Source organism: Salmo trutta, chromosome 29 (assembly GCF_901001165.1).
Source record: "Salmo trutta chromosome 29, fSalTru1.1, whole genome shotgun sequence".
In the NCBI taxonomy this organism is placed as follows: domain Eukaryota; kingdom Metazoa; phylum Chordata; class Actinopteri; order Salmoniformes; family Salmonidae; genus Salmo; species Salmo trutta.
Genome location: NC_042985.1, coordinates 5,540,174 through 5,560,344, shown reverse-complemented (window position 1 = coordinate 5,560,344; position 20,171 = coordinate 5,540,174). Strand labels below are relative to the sequence as shown.

Here is a 20,171-nt window from a genome sequence, read left to right as displayed (position 1 = left end):
GAAACAATAATTTTTTCCCAGAATTCCCCTTCATCCTGGAACATGCTTGAAAAGATATTCAAGTTTGGGGAGTTAAGTGTCCTTCCTGGTTTTTAAGACAATGTTTTTGATAGCTGCAGTTTAATATTTTTTTATGTATTTTGTATTATTATTATTTTTTGTATTTTTTTTGTGTTATGTACACACTGCTATTTCCCTGTTTTGCCAGGTCGCCCTGGCAAGAGGTTTCTAACCTCAATGTGTCTTACCTGGTTAAATCAAAATAAAACTATTACGTTTGGTAGGTGTGGTGAAGCGTTTCCCAAACTCGGTCCTCGGGACAACATTTAGGTTTTTGCCCTAGCACAACAGATTCAAATAGTCAACTCATCATCAAGCTATGGTTATTTGAATCAGCTGTGTAGTGCTAGGGCAAAAACCAAAATGTGCACCCCTTGGAGTCCCCCAGGAACAAGTTTGGGAAACGCTGGGTGCTGGGTCATGATGAAATGAAGTAGACATGTACAGGTAACTGCCAAGATAAAGGAAACACCAACAAGTGGTTTAATAGGGCATTGGGCAACCACGTGCTGCCAGAACAGCTTCAATCTGTCTTGGCAGAGTCTACCAGTAGAGTCTGGAACTCTATTGGAGGGATCCAACGCCATTCTTCCACGAGAAATTCCATATTGGTGTTTTGTTGATGGTGGTGGAAAACGCTGTCTCAGGCATCGCTCCAGAATCTGCCATTAGTGTTAAATTGGGTTGAGATCTGGTGACACACACACACTCTCTAAACATGCTATGTTCCTTTGAGACCCCTCTTTCAAAGTCACAGAGATAGATCTCTTCTAGCCACGGTAGCCAAAATAAGACAACTGGGCAATTTTATACGTGACCCTAAGCATGATGGGATGTTTTAATTGCTCAGGAACCACACGTGTGGAAACACCCGCTTTCAATATACTTTGGTATCCCTCATTTACTCAAGTGTTTCCTTCATTTAGTCAGTTCCATGTATGTTCTCCACATATTCTCCCTGCACTCTTTAATAATGGATTAGCTCATTGGATGACTAAATTAAATGGCATTACATTCTTGGAAAAATAATATATGCTCACTGACAATACATTAGGCAGAGAATTCCTTTGACATGCGTAATTTACGCCCAAAATGCATGGTGTGTGCACAGATAATTAACCTGGAATTGCAGGCTCCAGTTGCCGTCTTGACAAAATGCCCAGCGTGTGTGCAAAGAATTCGGTCCTTCCTACATATCTAGTATTTAAAAATATATATATATTCCTACTAATGACGTTGAATAATTTGGTTATTATGACATGTAGATATTGACCTAAATTGTTATTGTAAAGAATATTGTGGGAGGAACAAACAACGTTTTAGTTGAATGGTATGGCTGAAAGAGCTTGAACAACTGCATCATGTAAACTACATTTATAAAATGATACACCTAGAACACAAGTTCAACAAACAGTTTAAAACTCTAAATCAAAAGGGAGTTTAGTTGATTTTAATGTCCATTACATATTGCACATGCAGCAGCTACTCAAATAACCCCCCCCCAAAAGACATCCATTTAATTCATCAAATGCACTTGAATAAATGAAAGTAGAGTACAATAGACACAAACCTAGATGATCAATAAATTAAGAGCATGGAGGTGGTTGGGTAATGCTCAGTGCATGGAGGTGGTTGGGTAATGCTCAGTGCATGGAGGTGGTTGGGTAATGCTCAGTGCATGGAGGTGGTTTGGTAATGCTCAGTGCATGGAGGTGGTTGGGTAATGCTCAGTGCACGGAGGTGGTTGGGTAATGCTCAGTGCACGGAGGTGGTTGGGTAATGCTCAGTGCACGGAGGTGGTTGGGTAATGCTCAGTGCAAGGAGGTGGTTTGGTAATGCTCAGTGCATGGAGGTGGTTTGGTAATGCTCAGTGCATGGAGGTGGTTGGGTAATGCTCAGTGCATGGAGGTGGTTGGGTAATGCTCAGTGCATGGAGGTGGTTGGGTAATGCTCAGTGCATGGAGGTGGTTGGGTAATGCTCAGTGCATGGAGGTGGTTTGGTAATGCTCAGTGCATGGAGGTGGTTTGGTAATGCTCAGTGCATGGAGGTGGTTGGGTAATGCTCAGTGCATGCATAACCAGGTCCCTTCCATGACCATGCTTCCCTGTCATAAAGGACATCATCTCCTCCTGTCCTGTCCCTCAGTAATCCACTGACGGTAGTGTCACCATCCTGGTGAACTCCTCGTAGTGCACCTTGCCATTAGACTTCACGTTGGCTTCTCTGAATAGCTCATCCACTGCAAAGTTTAGAGGGGAAATAACTTCATGTTAATTCGCTGATCTGGGACCAACAACAAGTATGTTAGCAGGTAGAAACTTTTAAAAATTAACTCCATTCAAATGATGTGTTTTATAATTTGCAAATTTACACAAGAATCAGTTCATGTATGTGTTGACACATTTGGTATTTTATTAGAATCCCCATTAGCTGTTGCAAAAGCAGCAGCTACTCTTCCTGGGGTCCACACAAAATATGAAACATAATACAGAATTACATAATATAGAACATCATTAGACAAGAACAGCTCAAGGACAGAACTACACACATTTTTAAAAAGGCACACGTAGCCTACATATCAATGCATACACACAAACTATCTAGGTCAAATAGGGGAGAGGCGTTGTGCCGTGAGGTGTTGATTTATCTGTTTTTCGAAACCAGCTTTGCTGTTTATTTGAGCAATCTGAGATGGAAGGAAGTTCCATGCAATAAGGGCTCTATATAATATTGTACGCTTTCTTGAATTTGTTCTGGATTTGGGGACTATGAAAAGACCCCTGGTGGCATGTCTGGTGGGATAAGTGTGTGTGTCAGAGCTGTGTGTAAGTTGACTATGCAAACAATTTGGGATTTTCAACACATGAATGTTTCTTATAAAAAGAAGAAGTGATGCAGTCAGTCTCTCCTCAACTCTTAACCAAGAGAGACTGGCATGTATAGTATTTATATCAGCCCTCTGATTACAATGAAGAGCAAAACGTGCAGCTCTGTTCTGGGCCAGCTGCAGCTTAAATAGGTCTTTCCTTGCTGCACTGGACCACATGACTGGACCATAATCAAGATTAGACAAAACTAGAGTCTGCAGAATGATGACTTGACCCACTGGGACAGACATCAATTCAATTTCATTGAAATGACGTGAAAATAACGTTGATTCAACCAGTGTGTGCCCAGTGGGGAAGCTCCCATCTGCATGTGTATTTCCATAGAGTCTCTTGGAGCCACTTGGTGCATCACAACAGTCTAAAGTGGCCTTGTTTCTGCACCTATTTAACCCTTTACACTCCTGTGAATTGGCCTATGGATAGGGCCACATAATAAAAAAATAAATACAAAAAATGTACCCCCTTTTCTCCCCAATTTCGTGATATCCAATTGGTGGTCACGATCTTGTCTCATCGCTGCAACTCCCAACGGATTCGGGAGAGGCGAAGGTCGAGAACCATGCGTCCTCCGAAACATGACCTGCCAAGCCGCACTGCTTCTTGACACACTGCTTGCTTAACCCGGAAGCCAGTCGCACCAATGTGTCCGAGCCCGGCCCGCCACAAGGAGTCGCTAGAGCACAATGAGACAAGGAAATCCCCCTCCGGCCAAACCCTCCCCTAACCCGGACAATGCTGGGCCAATTGTGCACCGCAACATGGGGCTCCCGGTCACATCCGCCTGTGACACAGCCTGGAACTGGTTAGGGCTACCTTGACATGTTTCTTACAGAAGAAATATGAAAAGCATAAGCATGGTAGAACTTGAAAGGGAACAGTTTAGAGATTATTAGACCAAGAGGTGAGGACAACAGTTTACCTGACAAGACTGAATACAAGCACTTGATTTTATGTGCATTTTACATTATGAACTTTTTTGCCACATTTGTTCATAACAAAATGTGAAAATACTCTGGATACATTCAGTAATATAATATTCCTGTAAAATGTGTTGTAGTTGCAACATAAGACAGAACAATAAGAGGTTTGAGAGAGAGGTGTAATTGGTGCCTAAGTGGCCACACACCTCTCCAAAGTGTGCACATTTCCTAACAAATGTCAATGCACTTTTATGACAAAAAAAAAAAAAAGGCTTCAACTGTAAGGTGCTTTTTTGAGCTCCTAGCTGTGCTGTTGAGGAATTAGAGCGAGGACACGTGTAGTTATTTTGTTTGGAACACAACCCTGCAATCACACAATTACTGTTGTTGTTTAAGCAATCCAAGAACGGTCCATTATAAAATCGCAATCTGGGTCAGATGGGAATCGTTTGAAAGCTTGTTCTATTGCCAACATGACTAGCTAAGTAATACAATATGATATGAAAGTGCTAGGATTTCAAAATGCAATTTAGGGAAACATATCGTAAATGTGATGTGCATAGATTGGTTATCTGACAACGTCACGTGATTCAATGGGGTAGAACTCATGTTGTGATTCTGGATGGCCAGTAGCTACCAACAATGACAGGAAGCTGCCATGAGAGGAATTGTAGTTTTATTTTCTTCTTGATAACATGTTTTGTTTTGAGGTGTTTGGACAGATGTCGTGTCTCTGCTAATATGGCAAACATTTGCTGGCTAGCTAACCAACAACTGTAACAATGTATTTGAGAGACAAGTGCTCACTGTGGAAATTGATTTGTGTTTTCAATAAATACAAATATATTTAACGTTTCAACAATCTAAGCCAACCCCATAGTTGCGCGGTTGTTGCTAAACAACCAAACCAGTCTATAGAAAGGCATCATGAGTGCATTCAGGTGCGTGTGCCAAGGCAAATGTTCTTCACTGTAGACAGACAGGCTCATTCTGTTCAAAATAAACCAGGGTATGACGCCATGTCTTCTTGTAACTATACATCAAACATGGTGATCATAAACGCTGTATATGAAATTAGATCTATGACATGGAAATGTGAAGTGCACATTTGGACTCACGGGTGTTTGGCTTGTATGACATCAACGCAGTATTTATTATAATCCTCAACGTTTCCTCTTTCACAATACATGGAGTCCTCTTCATTTACAACGTTTCCCTCACGCAGACAAAACATTTTAACAAGTTGCCCAATTCGCTGGAGGGATCAACGTTTCCCTCACGCAGACAAAACATTTTAACAAGTTGCCCAATTCCCTGGAGGGATCAACGTTTCCCTCACGCAGACAAAACATTTTAACAAGTTGCCCAATTCCCTGGAGGGATCAACGTTTCCCTCACGCAGACAAAACATTTTAACAAGTTGCCCAATTCGCTGGAGGGATCAACGTTTCCCTCACGCAGACAAAACATTTGAACAAGTTGCCCAATTCGCTGGAGGGATGGGGGCAACTTCTTGTCACTGCAGTGCTCAAGTTCAGATCGCTTGTCAGTCAAAACCCAGACAGAGCTGTGAAGCACAGAGCCTGAGCTCTGACGTCATGTATAGCATGTTACTGTACAGACACTGAGATCCAATTTAGGTGTTTATCACTGTCCAGATCTGCCATTTTCAACCCGTATACGGGTACAAGTGTTAAGGGTTAAAAGAGCTGAACTGATAAACTAATACCAGGTAAAGTTATACCAGTTATATTTCACTTTTTATTTTATTTACCTCTACCATGTGTTCAGACCAGTGCAGATGATGTATAAGAGATTGTAAGAAGGAGCCAATTCAGACTGTTGAGCTGCACTTTCAGGTCCAGTTTCCCAGAGCCAGATTCAGCCTACCTACTGCTCCTGCATTATACAGCATTTTCAATAGAGGCACCATAGGCATTATATCTAGTCTGGTCTTAATCCATGTCAGCTAAAACCCCTAGTGATAGAAACACATTGTAGGCTACCTTCTTTATCAGTTAGCTTCTCTCCCAGCTTGGTGAGCTTGGCCCGGAGCTCTGAGGCCAGGATGTAGCCCTTCTTCTGCTTGTCCGTCATCCTCATGGCCTCCAGGATCTCCGCCTTGGGGTCCTCCTGCTGGATCTGCCGATGCATCATGGTCAGGAAGGTGGAGAAGTCTAGCTCGCCCTTCTTATCTGGAGAAGGAAGGATATTAGTAGAACTAATCACCTGCAAAGGGCACCATTGATCCAAAATAGGCCTAAATGCTGCTGTTAAAGTGACTGGTTGTCTGCTACATGGCCGAGTTGTGGTATATTTTCATACAACTGTACTGAGCATTGTTGATTATTCCTTACTTCTTCAATAAAATAACGTGTTAGGGTTGCGTAGTGTGTCAATATGGCTGCATTTACACAGGCAGCACAATTCTGATATTTTTTCCACTAATGGATCTTTTGACCAATCACATCAGATCTTTTCACATCTTTTTCAGCGCTGATCTGATTGGTAAAAAAAAACAACTGAAAAAAGATCAGAATTGGGCTGTCTGTTTAAATGTGTAAAATAATGAACTGCAAATGGGCATAAAGTTCAGAGTAACAGAGCAGGAAAACTTTTTGACTCTGAGAAAAACATTCTGTTCAATATTGTAATCGGGAAGTTGGGGATTGATGGAAAAAAATTCTGTTGAGTCAAACGTGTTCTAACCAAAGCCACTTTCACATGACCAAATCAGTTAATTGGTTTTAATATTTCTCAGTACTTCCCCCAGGTTAAAAAGTTCAGTGCAGCAATTATGAAGAGCTGAGAGAAGATACATTTTTTTTAATGTAATAAATGTAATTGGAACAAGCTTGGGACAGATTTCAGCTAAAGTGTAGGTTACACTCAATGTGACAACTTCTCCCTCTACCCATCCCCCAAGTAGCGGCTTGCCTGCCTACTAAATAATTTACAGCCAAAACCTCACTACGATTCATAAACAGTATGGCTAGATCAACAGGTGTCTAGAGCCGCCTCAATATTCTAATGGCTTCCGCTTCCCTGCTCGTTCCCTTCATCTGCACTGACTTTTAAACATGCTGTGGTGAAGGAGAGGAAGTCCCTTTAGAACCCTCAAACTCAACCAGTTACACTGTGTTTTTTCATCATTCCCATCTAATCAGGGACTGATTTAGACCTGGGACACCAGGTGGGTGCAGTTAATTATCAGGTAGAACAGAAAACCAGCAGGGTCCGGACCTCATAGGGTAAGAGTTGAATACCCCTGCTATAGACTATTGAGATGCCCCCAGGGTAAGTCACTCTATACCAGGGTGAAGATCCAAAATTGCCCTCGCTAGAAGCCTGTGTTTCAGACATAAAGAAGTGGATGGCTGCAAACTTTCTACTTTTAAACTCGGACAAAACAGAGATGCTTGTTCTAGGTCCCAAGAAACAAAGAGATCTTCTGTTCAATCTGACAATTAATCTGGATGGTTGTACAGTCGTCTCAAATAAAACTGTGAAGGACCTCGGTGTTACTCTGGACCCTGATCTCTCTTTTGAAGAACATATCAAGACTGTTTCAAGGACAGCTTTTTTCCATCTACGTAACATTGCAAAAATCAGAAACTTTCTGTCCAAAACTGACGCAGAAAAATTAATCCATGCTTTTGTTACTTCTAGGCTGGACTACTGCAATGCTCTACTTTCCGGCTACCCGGATAAAGCACTAAACAAACTTCAGTTAGTGCTACATACGGCTGCTAGAATCCTGACTAGAACCAAAAAATTTGATCATATTACTCCAGTGCTAGCCTCCCTACACTGGCTTCCTGTTAAGGCAAGGGCTGATTTCAAGGTTTCACTGCTAACCTACAAAGCATTACATGGGCTTGCTCCTACCTATCTTTCCGATTTGGTCCTGCCGTACATACCTACACGTACGCTACGGTCACAAGACGCAGGCCTCCTAATTGTCCCTAGAATTTCTAAGCAAACGGCTGGAGGTAGGGCTTTCTCCTATAGAGCTCCATTTTTATGGAATCGTCTGCCTACCCATGTGAGAGACGCAGACTCAGTCTCAACCTTTAAGTCTTTACTGAAGACTTATTTCTTCAGTAGGTCCTATGATTAAGTGTAGTCTGGCCCAGGAGTGTGAAGGTGAACGGAAAGGCTGGAGCAACGAACCGCCCTTGCTGTCTCTGCCTTGCCGGTTCCCCTCTTTCCACTGGGATTCTCTGCCTCTAACCCTATTACAGGGGCTGAGTCACTGACTTACTGGTGTTCTTCCATGCCGTCCATGGGAGGGGTGCGTCACTTGAGTGGGTTGAGTCACTGACGTGGTCTTCCTGTCTGGGTTGGCGCCCCCCCCTTGGGTTGTGCCATGGCGGAGATTTTTGTGGGCTATACTCGGCCTTGTCTTCGGACGGTAAGTTGGTGGTTGTAGACATCCCTCTAGTGGTGTGGGGGCTGTGCTTTGGCAAAGTGGGTGGGGTTATATCCTGCCTGTTTTGGCCCTGTCCGGGGGTATCATCGGATGGGGCCACAGTGTCTTCTGATCCCTCCTGTCTCAGCCTCCAGTATTTATGCTGCAGTAGTTTATGTGCCGGGGGGCTAGGGTCAGTCTGTTACATCTGGAGTATTCTCTTGTCTTATCCGGTGTCCTGTGTGAATTTAAATATGCTCTCTCTAATTCTCTCTTTCTCTCGGAGGACCTGAGCCCTAGGACCATGCCTCGGGACTACCTGGCATGATGACTCCTTGCTGTCCCCAGTCCACCTGGCCATGCTGCTGCTCCAGTTTCAACTGTTCTGCCTGCGGCTACGGAACCCTGACCTGTTCACCGGACGTGCTTGTTGCACCCTCGACAACTACAATGATTATTATTATTTGACCATGCTGGTCATTTATGAACATTTTAACATCTTGACCATGTTCTGTTATAATATCCACCCGGCACAGCCAGAAGAGGACTGGCCACCCCTCATAGCCTGGTTCCTCTCTAGGTTTCTTCCTAGGTTTTTGGCCTTTCTAGGAAGTTTTTTCCTAGGGAGTTTTTCCTAGCCACCGTGCTTCTTTCACATGCATTGCTTGCTGTTTGGGGGTTTAGGCTGGGTTTCTGTACAGCACTTTGAGATTTCAGCTGATATACGAAGGGCTATATAAATAAATTTGATCTCCCAACCCTGTTCCTGGAGAGCTACCCTCCTGTAGGTTTTAACTCCAACCCTGTTCATGGAGAGCTACCCTCCTGTAGGTTTTAACTCCAACCCTGTTCCTGGAGAGCTCCCCTTCACTCCAACACCAGTTGTAACTAACCTGATTCAGCTTATTAACTAGCTAATTATTACAATCAGGTTTGGTGCGAAAACCTACAGGAAGGTAGCTCTCTAGAAACAGGGTTGGAGAGACTTACTGTAGACTATTGACATTCCCCCCAGGGTAAGTCACTCTCGACCAGGGGTACTCAACTCTTACCCTACGAGGTCCGGAGCCTGCTGGTTTTCTGTTTTACCTGATCATTAATTGCATACACCTGCTGTCCCAGGTCTAATTCAGTCCCTGATTAGAGGGGAACAATGAAACATGCGGGTTTTGAGGTCCAGAGTTGAGTTTGAGGGCTATAGGCCAGTGGTTCCCAAACCTTTTATAGTCCTGTACCCCTTCAAACATTCAACCTCTTGCTGTGTACCCCCTCTAGCATCAGGGTCAGTGCACTGTCAAATGTTGTTTTTTTACATCATTGTAAGCCTGCCTCACACACACTATAAATACATTTATTAAACCTTAGAATGGATGTGAGTTTTTGTCAAAACCCGGCTCATGGGAAGTGACAAAGAGCTCTTATAGGACCAGGGCACAAATAATAATATAATAATAAGAAATCATTTTGCTCTTTATTTAGCCATCTTACATATAAAACCTTATTTGCTCATTGAAAATTGTGAATAACTCACAACAGGTTAATGAGAAGGGTGTGCTCTCGTGTATTTTCTGCACTATGCAATGATACTGGCAGCGACCATGTAACGCTTTTACAACATACAGAAGTGCGCTGGTTATCAAGGGGCAAAGTATTGACACGTTTTTTTGAATTGAGAGACGAGCTTAACATTTTCTTTACTGACCATCCTTTTCACTTGTCTGACCACTGAGATGCCCCCATGGTAAGTCACTAGACTACTGAGATGCCCCCCAGGGTAAGTCACTCTAGACTACTGAGATGCCCCCCAGGGTAAGTCACTCTAGACTACTGAGATGCCCCCAGGGTCAGTCACTAGACTACTGAGATGCCCCCCAGGGTAAGTCACTAGACTACTGAGATGCCCCCCAGGGTAAGTCACTAGACTACTGAGATGCCCCCCAGGGTAAGTCACTAGACTACTGAGATGCCCCCAGGGTAAGTCACTAGACTACTGAGATGCCCCCCAGGGTAAGTCACTCTAGACTACTGAGATGCCCCCCAGGGTAAGTCACTAGACTACTGAGATGCCCCCCCAGGGTAAGTCACTAGACTACTGAGATGCCCCCCCAGGGTAAGTCACTAGACTACTGAGATGCCCCCCCAGGGTAAGTCACTCTAGACTACTGAGATGCCCCCCAGGGTAAGTCACTAGACTACTGAGATGCCCCCCATGGTAAGTCACTAGACTACTGAGATGCCCCCAGGGTAAGTCACTCTAGACTACTGAGATGCCCCCCAGGGTAAGTCGCTCTAGACTACTGAGATGCCCCCCAGGGTAAGTCGCTCTAGACTACTGAGATGCCCCCAGGGTAAGTCGCTCTAGATTACTGAGATGCCCCCGAAGGGTCAGTCACTCTAGACTACTGAGATGCCCCCCAGGGTAAGTCACTAGACTACTGAGATGCCCCCCATGGTAAGTCACTAGACTACTGAGATGCCCCCAGGGTAAATCACTCTAGACTACTGAGATGCCCCCCCAGGGTCAGTCACTCTAGACTACTGAGATGCCCCCCTGGGTAAGTCACTAGACTACTGAGATGCCCCCCATGGTAAGTCACTAGACTACTGAGATGCCCCCAGGGTAAGTCACTCTAGACTACTGAGATGCCCCCCAGGGTAAGTCATTAAACTAATTAAATGCCCCCCCAGGGTAAGTCACTCTAGACTATTGAGATGCCCCCCCAGGGTAAGTCACTAGACTACTGAGATGCCCCCCCAGGGTAAGTCACTAGACTACTGAGATGCCCCCCCATGGTAAGTCACTAGACTACTGAGATGCCCCCCAGGGTAAGTCACTCTAGACCACTGAGATGCCCCCATGGTAAGTCACTAGACTACTGAGATGCCCCCATGGTAAGTCACTAGACTACTGAGATGCCCCCCCAGGGTAAGTCACTCTAGACTACTGAGATGCCCCCCCAGGGTAAGTCGCTCTAGACTACTGAGATGCCCCCCAGGGTAAGTCGCTCTAGACTACTGAGATGCCCCCAGGGTAAGTCACTAGACTACTGAGATGCCCCTCATGGTAAGTCACTAGACTACTGAGATGCCTCCCATGGTAAGTCACTAGACTACTGAGATGCCCCCAGGGTAAATCACTCTAGACTACTGAGATGGCCCCCCAGGGTAAGTCACTAGACTACTGAGATGCCCCCCAGGGTAAGTCACTCTAGACTACTGAGATGCCCCCAGGGTCAGTCACTCTAGACTACTGAGATGCCCCCCAGGGTCAGTCACTCTAGACTACTGAGATGCCCCCCAGGGTAAGTCACTAGACTACTGAGATGCCCCCCAGGGTAAGTCACTCTAGACTACTGAGATGCCCCCCAGGGTAAGTCACTAGACTACTGAGATGCCCCCAAGGTAAGTCACTCTAGACTACTGAGATGCCCCCCAGGGTAAGTCACTAGACTACTGAGATGCCCCCCAGGGTAAGTCACTAGACTACTGAGATGCCCCCCAGGGTAAGTCACTAGACTACTGAGATGCCCCCCAGGGTAAGTCACTAGACTACTGAGATGCCCCCCAGGGTAAGTCACTAGACTACTGAGATGCCCCCCAGGGTAAGTCACTAGACTACTGAGATGCCCCCCAGGGTAAGTCACTAGATTACTGAGATGCCCCCCAGGGTAAGTCACTCTAGACCCCTGGGGGCATCTCAGTAGTCTAGAGTGACTTACCCTGGGGGGCATCTCAGTATAAGTCACTCTAGACTACTGAGATGCCCCCCAGGGTAAGTCACTCTAGACTACTGAGATGCCCCCCAGGGTAAGTCACTAGACGACTGAGATGCCCCCCCAGGGTAAGTCACTAGACTACTGAGATGCCCCCCATGGTAAGTCACTAGACTACTGAGATGCCCCCCATGGTAAGTCACTCTAGACTACTGAGATGCCCCCCAGGGTAAGTCGCTCTAGATTACTGAGATGCCCCCCAGGGTAAGTCACTCTAGACTACTGAGATGCCCCCCAGGGTAAGTCACTCTAGACTACTGAGATGCCCCCAGGGTAAGTCACTAGACTACTGAGATGCCCCCAGGGTAAATCACTCTAGACTACTGAGATGCCCCCCCAGGGTCAGTCACTCTAGACTACTGAGATGCCCCCCTGGGTAAGTCACTAGACTACTGAGATGCCCCCCATGGTAAGTCACTAGACTACTGAGATGCCCCCAGGGTAAGTCACTCTAGACTACTGAGATGCCCCCCAGGGTAAGTCATTAAACTAATTAAATGCCCCCCCAGGGTAAGTCACTCTAGACTATTGAGATGCCCCCCCAGGGTAAGTCACTAGACTACTGAGATGCCCCCCCAGGGTAAGTCACTAGACTACTGAGATGCCCCCCCAGGGTAAGTCACTCTAGACCACTGAGATGCCCCCATGGTAAGTCACTAGACTACTGAGATGCCCCCATGGTAAGTCACTAGACTACTGAGATGCCCCCATGGTAAGTCACTAGACTACTGAGATGCCCCCCCAGGGTAAGTCACTCTAGACTACTGAGATGCCCCCCAGGGTAAGTCGCTCTAGACTACTGAGATGCCCCCCAGGGTAAGTCGCTCTAGACTACTGAGATGCCCCCAGGGTAAGTCACTAGACTACTGAGATGCCCCCCAGGGTAAGTCACTAGACTACTGAGATGCCCCCCAGGGTCAGTCACTCTAGACTACTGAGATGCCCCCCAGGGTAAGTCACTAGACTACTGAGATGCCCCCAGGGTAAATCACTCTAGACTACTGAGATGCCCCCCCAGGGTAAGTCACTAGACTACTGAGATGGCCCCCCAGGGTAAGTCACTAGACTACTGAGATGCCCCCCAGGGTAAGTCACTCTAGACTACTGAGATGCCCCCAGGGTCAGTCACTCTAGACTACTGAGATGCCCCCCAGGGTAAGTCACTAGACTACTGAGATGCCCCCCAGGGTAAGTCACTCTAGACTACTGAGATGCCCCCCAGGGTAAGTCACTAGACTACTGAGATGCCCCCAAGGTAAGTCACTCTAGACTACTGAGATGCCCCCCAGGGTAAGTCACTAGACTACTGAGATGCCCCCCAGGGTAAGTCACTAGACTACTGAGATGCCCCCCAGGGTAAGTCACTAGACTACTGAGATGCCCCCCAGGGTAAGTCACTAGACTACTGAGATGCCCCCCAGGGTAAGTCACTAGACTACTGAGATGCCCCCCAGGGTAAGTCACTAGACTACTGAGATGCCCCCCAGGGTAAGTCACTAGATTACTGAGATGCCCCCCAGGGTAAGTCACTCTAGACCCCTGGGGGCATCTCAGTAGTCTAGAGTGACTTACCCTGGGGGGCATCTCAGTATAAGTCACTCTAGACTACTGAGATGCCCCCCAGGGTAAGTCACTCTAGACTACTGAGATGCCCCCCAGGGTAAGTCACTAGACGACTGAGATGCCCCCCCAGGGTAAGTCACTAGACTACTGAGATGCCCCCCCAGGGTAAGTCGCTAGACTACTGAGATGCCCCCCAGGGTAAGTCACTCTAGACTACTGAGATGCCCCCCAGGGTAAGTCACTAGACTACTGAGATGCCCCCCATGGTAAGTCACTAGACTACTGAGATGCCCCCCATGGTAAGTCACTCTAGACTACTGAGATGCCCCCCAGGGTAAGTCGCTCTAGACTACTGAGATGCCCCCCAGGGTAAGTCACTCTAGACTACTGAGATGCCCCCAGGGTAAGTCGCTCTAGATTACTGAGATGCCCCCGAAGGGTCAGTCACTCTAGACTACTGAGATGCCCCCCAGGGTAAGTCACTAGACTACTGAGATGCCCCCCATGGTAAGTCACTAGACTACTGAGATGCCCCCAGGGTAAATCACTCTAGACTACTGAGATGCCCCCCCAGGGTCAGTCACTCTAGACTACTGAGATGCCCCCCTGGGTAAGTCACTAGACTACTGAGATGCCCCCCATGGTAAGTCACTAGACTACTGAGATGCCCCCAGGGTAAGTCACTCTAGACTACTGAGATGCCCCCCAGGGTAAGTCATTAAACTAATTAAATGCCCCCCCAGGGTAAGTCACTCTAGACTATTGAGATGCCCCCCCAGGGTAAGTCACTAGACTACTGAGATGCCCCCCAGGGTAAGTCACTAGACTACTGAGATGCCCCCCCATGGTAAGTCACTAGACTACTGAGATGCCCCCCCAGGGTAAGTCACTCTAGACCACTGAGATGCCCCCATGGTAAGTCACTAGACTACTGAGATGCCCCCATGGTAAGTCACTAGACTACTGAGATGCCCCCCCAGGGTAAGTCACTCTAGACTACTGAGATGCCCCCCAGGGTAAGTCGCTCTAGACTACTGAGATGCCCCCCAGGGTAAGTCGCTCTAGACTACTGAGATGCCCCCAGGGTAAGTCACTAGACTACTGAGATGCCCCCCAGGGTAAGTCACTAGACTACTGAGATGCCCCCCAGGGTCAGTCACTCTAGACTACTGAGATGCCCCCCAGGGTAAGTCACTAGACTACTGAGATGCCCCCCAGGGTAAGTCACTAGACTACTGAGATGCCCCCCAGGGTAAGTCACTCTAGACTACTGAGATGCCCCCCAGGGTAAGTCACTAGACTACTGAGATGCCCCCAAGGTAAGTCACTCTAGACTACTGAGATGCCCCCCGCAGGGTAAGTCACTAGACTACTGAGATGCCCCTCATGGTAAGTCACTAGACTACTGAGATGCCCCCCATGGTAAGTCACTAGACTACTGAGATGCCCCCAGGGTAAATCACTCTAGACTACTGAGATGCCCCCCCAGGGTAAGTCACTAGACTACTGAGATGGCCCCCCAGGGTAAGTCACTAGACTACTGAGATGCCCCCCAGGGTAAGTCACTAGACTACTGAGATGCCCCCCAGGGTAAGTCACTAGACTACTGAGATGCCCCCCAGGGTAAGTCACTAGACTACTGAGATGCCCCCCAGGGTAAGTCACTAGACTACTGAGATGCCCCCCAGGGTAAGTCACTAGATTACTGAGATGCCCCCCAGGGTAAGTCACTAGACTACTGAGATGCCCCCCCCCAGGGTAAGTCACTCTAGATTACTGAGATGCACCCCCAGGGTAAGTCGATCTAGACTACATGGATGCCACTAGGGGAGGTCGCTCTAGACTACTGAGATGCCCCCAGGGTAAGTCGCTCTAGACTACTGAGATGCCCCCCCCTAAGGGTAAGTCACTAGACTACTGAGATGCCCCCAGGGTAAGTCACTCTAGACTACTGAGATGCCCCCCCAGGGTAAGTCGCTCTAGACTACTGAGATGCCCCCCAGGGTAAGTCACTCTAGACTACTGAGATGCCCCCCAGGGTAAGTCACTCTAGACTACTGAGATTCCCCAGGGTAAGTCACTAGACTACTGAGATGCCCCCCAGGGTAAGTCACTAGACTACTGAGATGCCCCCCAGGGTAAGTCACTAGACTACTGAGATGCCCCCCAGGGTAAGTCACTAGACTACTGAGATGCCCCCAGGGTAAGTCACTCAAGACTACTGAGATGCCCCCCAGGGTAAGTCGCTCTAGATTACTGAGATGCCCCCCCAGGGTCAGTCACTAGACTACTGAGATGCCCCCAGGGTAAATCACTCTAGACTACTGAGATGCCCCCAGGGTCAGTCACTCTAGACTACTGAGATGCCCCCCCAGGGTCAGTCACTCTAGACTACTGAGATGCCCCCCAGGGTCAGTCACTCTAGACTACTGAGATGCCCCCCAGGGTCAGTCACTCTAGACTACTGAGATGCCCCCCAGGGTAAGTCACTCTAGACTACTGAGATGCCCCCCCAGGGTAAGTCACTAGACTACTGAGATGCCCCCCAGTGTAAGTCACTAGACTACTGAGATGCCCCCCAGGGTAAGTCACTAGACTACTGAGATACCCCCAGGGTAAGTCACTAGACTACTGAGATACCCCCAGGGTAAGTCACTCTAGACTACTGAGATGCCCCCCAGGGTAAGTCGCTCTAGACTACTGAGATGCCCCCCAGGGTAAGTCACTCTAGACTACTGAGATGCCCCCCAGGGTAAGTCACTCTAGACTACTGAGATGCCCCCCAGGGTAAGTCACTAGACTACTGAGATACCCCCAGGGTAAGTCACTAGACTACTGAGATACCCCCAGGGTAAGTCACTCTAGACTACTGAGATGCCCCCCAGGGTAAGTCGCTCTAGACTACTGAGATGCCCCCCAGGGTAAGTCACTCTAGACTACTGAGATGCCCCCCAGGGTAAGTCACTCTAGACTACTGAGATTCCCCAGGGTAAGTCACTAGACAACTGAGATGCCCCCCAGGGTAAGTGAGGGGCCCTTGATGGCGTACCTATCTTGTGGACCTGCAGGTGTCGGTCGATCTCACCGAAGGTGGGACTCGTCCCCAGACAGCGCATAACTGTGATCAGGTCCTTGGCTTCAATCTTCCCCTTGCGCTTCTTGTCGTACAAGGAGAAACATTCCTTGAACTCTACAGGAAGAGAAAAAACAGGCAAATAATGCACTAATGTTCTGGGTGAAAAGAAACTAAAAAACTAATCATGATAATCCTTTCTAAAAAACAGTGCATATTACAATGTCAAAATGCTTTCTCCTCACCAAGGGGGCAATTAAAATGTTCTTGTCTCACAAGTGTAGAGAAATAAGTAAATCATACTTTTAACCTCAATTGGGATTATTATTTTCTAAAATGCCCTTTTTAAAAAGACATTGCTCTCAGCGTTTGTCACAACATCTTACTCTACTGTTCAATATCAATTTATTGAAAAATAATGACATTATTTATGTCCCATGTGACCTCAAACACACCAAAAGAAAAGCTAGCAACAATATAGCACACCTTACCATTGATCTGAGTTCCTGACAGGAATTTAGCCTGAGGAAAAACACAATACACCATGAATTGGCCTAAACATGTACAGAAATTAGTAAACACAAAACAATTCAATAGTTTTTTCTTACCATGTCTGTAGTCAGAGATCTCTCTCCTAGAATGCAACTGGCTCACCTCACCTGTCTCCACACCCATCTGCCTGCCAGTTCTAAAGTCCACCACAGAGTACATGTTATTTAATACCGGTTGCTGTGGAAACCGAGATAGTGGATCCAAGGTATCATATAATGCTCTCCCTTTCTCTTCTATCAAATAGCTGTGATACTAATCACTACCTTATCATCTGTTATGACAACCAGGATATGTTCAACTACAGCATGGCCATCAGCAGACAAGTTACAGTATATGAAAATAATAGTTGAATAAAAAAAGTGACATTCTTCAGTAAGATAAGTAACTTTGTCCATATTAAAAGTAGGCGTAAGTATGATTGATCTTGCTCAACTAATAGAACTCCCGCATTCAATTCAATACCATTTAATGTCTAGTGAAAGGACAATGACAGGATAGTGATGACACTGAATAATATATACATTTCCTGAGGTAGCTGCAATATATAACATTACCACTAGAGGTCATTGTCTATCAATCCAGCCATGTACTAATACGGCATATAATAATTTGGTATGTGTATACCCCACTACATCTGGCGTGTACTCTGTATTCCGCTCAGCATGGTGCTTAGAGCATGGTGCTTGCAGTGCCAGGGTTGTGGGTTCAATTCCCACGGGGGACCAGTAAGAAAAAATTAATTAAAATGTATGCTCTCACTACTGTAAGTCGCTCTGGATAAGAGCATCGGCTAAATGACTAAAATGTCAAATGTAAATCTGCTATAGGAGACATATGACTTAGGAGACATAAACCCTGATGATGTCTGTTATACAGTATATGCAAGTAGTTAAGCATGTCTTCAAAGTTCATAAACAATATACACAAAGTGGAGTAAGAAACATTTATTACTAAAAAGATCTGATATGAACATTTTCAAACAACTTACTTGAAGCAATACAATGATGTTCAATTACATCCAACACTGACCTTTCTTTGAGTTCATTTCAAAGTTTGGCTTATTTTAAATGAATACTGTAACATTGCATACTGTAAGATGGTCATTGTCATGTGGACGGGGTTGGGGGAGTGGTGGGGTGCAACTGTAGAAAAGAGGGGCCTTTCCCAGAATGCAGCACAACACTGTGCTCGATCCACACTCCATGTGGCACTTGCTGATGATGTCATTCTGACATTCGGGAGCGGAGCAGATAGACCCTTTATCTGGAGCAGGAACGTTTCAGACCTGTTAATTCTACAGAAATGCAAGATATTGATGGAATCCATTCAGTCAGAATTAGTCCATTCTACAGGAGGCTGGTGATGGGAGGATGGCTCATAATAACTTTCCTTACTCCATGCAAACCTAATCATACTGGCTCCCAGGCTAACACAAACTAGCATCATCATACTGGCACCCAGGCTAACACAAACTAGCATTATCATACTGGCTCCCAGGCTAACACAAACTAGCATTATCATACTGGCACCCAGGCTAACACAAACTAGCATTATCATACTGGCACCCAGGCTAACACAAACTAGCATTATCATACTGGCACCCAGGCTAACACAAACTAGCATTATCATACTGGCACCCAGGCTAACACAAACTAGCATTATCATACTGGCTCCCAGGCTAACACAAACTAGCATTATCATACTGGCTCCCAGGCTAACACAAACTAGTATTATCATACTGGCTCCCAGGCTAACACAAACTAGCATTATCATACTGGCTCCCAGGCTAACACAAACTAGCATTATCATACTGGCTCCCAGGCTAACACAAACTAGCATTATCATACTGGCTCCCAGGCTAACACAAACTAGCATTATCATACTGGCACCCAGGCTAACACAAACTAGCATTATCATACTGGCTCCCAGGCTAACACAAACTAGCATCATACTGGACACTCACCTGTTGTCACTCCTATCAGTGGCTGTCCTTAACGTGTAATGTGTAGTACGACCAGGGCTCGGGGACGTACAGGTGACCGGGATATTTCTTACGCAGCACCGGGTCGCTCCACAGCCAGGCCACCCACACGGCCACCAGGCACATGGTGACAGAGAAGCTGGCAAACAGAAAGAGGCCATTGGCGTCTGGGACAGAGCCCTTATGCCGCTGGTGGATCACCTTCCTACCATAGCTAGGAAGGTGAGGAGGAAGAGTTGGAAGATCTGACCCTCTGTGACCAAGTACCTGAGAGGGTGTGAGAGAGGGGCAGAAGTGAAACCTGCAGTCAAGATAGTTTCACTTTCTAGAAGGAAATACCTAAGAGTTAAGCCATGCATCACACAGTGATATGTCCCATACTTCAGGTACTTTCAGTACGACATAAATCAGAGTACATTAATCACACAATGGAGTACATTTATCAATTAGAATTCAGCTAACCTCTATGACAGTGATCATCAACTAGATTCAGCCGCGGGCCAATTTTTTTCTTGAGCAGATGGTCAGAGGGCCGGAACATAATTACAAATAATTTGTAGACTGCAAATTGATTGCAAGAAGCCCAAACAGATATGACTAAAACAATCATTTCAAAACTTGCTTACATTTATATACGATCACATATATCTTGCTACAGATTTCCAAAATTAAAATCACTTGGAGGTGAATTGCTGGTGTTTTTACAGTCTTATATGTCTAATAAAAAAAATGTTTTACAAATCTTTGCTCAGAAAACTTTTCTCAAGTCAAAAGAAGGAAGTAATGAGGGGACTGACCAATAGTAGAGGGCACTGGGTCCGAGTAGCAGCCAACCAGACAGGGGCATCGTCTTCTCCTCTTTGACGTGAGTAAAGCAGCCAGTGAAGTAGAGGAAGAGGATGATGAAGAACGGAATATACCTGGAGGAAGAGAGGAGAGAACTCAGTTG

The 20,171-nt window shown here is 46.3% G+C and overlaps 1 protein-coding gene and 1 pseudogene across 2 annotated transcripts; both read right to left on the bottom strand.

The window, feature by feature from the left end:
- Positions 1-1,478: 1,478 nt before the first annotated feature.
- On the bottom strand, positions 1,479-17,623 carry LOC115166807 (calmodulin-like protein 4). Of its 2 annotated transcripts, XM_029720640.1 has the most exons (5): positions 17,298-17,623; positions 17,181-17,211; positions 16,666-16,806; positions 5,876-6,064; positions 1,489-2,300 (listed from the first exon to the last, which is right to left on the bottom strand). In XM_029720640.1, the coding sequence occupies exons 1-5, from the start codon at positions 17,298-17,300 to the stop codon at positions 2,203-2,205; spliced, it is 462 nt and encodes a 153-aa protein (XP_029576500.1). In that variant the 5' UTR covers positions 17,301-17,623; the 3' UTR covers positions 1,489-2,202. The 2 variants fall into 2 exon arrangements, with proteins under 2 accessions (XP_029576499.1, XP_029576500.1); XM_029720639.1 differs by lacking the exon at positions 17,298-17,623 and having other exon boundaries at positions 1,479-2,300; positions 17,181-17,291.
- Positions 17,624-18,170: 547 nt separating this feature from the next.
- LOC115166806 (ceroid-lipofuscinosis neuronal protein 6-like) overlaps positions 18,171-20,171 on the bottom strand; it is a 10,928-nt pseudogene continuing 8,927 nt past the window's right edge.

Coding starts and splice junctions, on each gene's coding strand:
- LOC115166807 (XM_029720639.1), bottom strand. CDS start 17,235: ATGGTGTATTGTGTTTTTCCTCAGGCTAAATTCCTGTCAGGAACTCAG. Junction 16,807..17,180: donor GTCAGGAACTCAGATCAATG/GTAAGGTGTGCT, acceptor CTCTTCCTGTAG/AGTTCAAGGAATGTTTCTCC. Junction 2,301..5,875: donor GAAGCTAACTGATAAAGAAG/GTAGCCTACAAT, acceptor TAAACTTTGCAG/TGGATGAGCTATTCAGAGAA.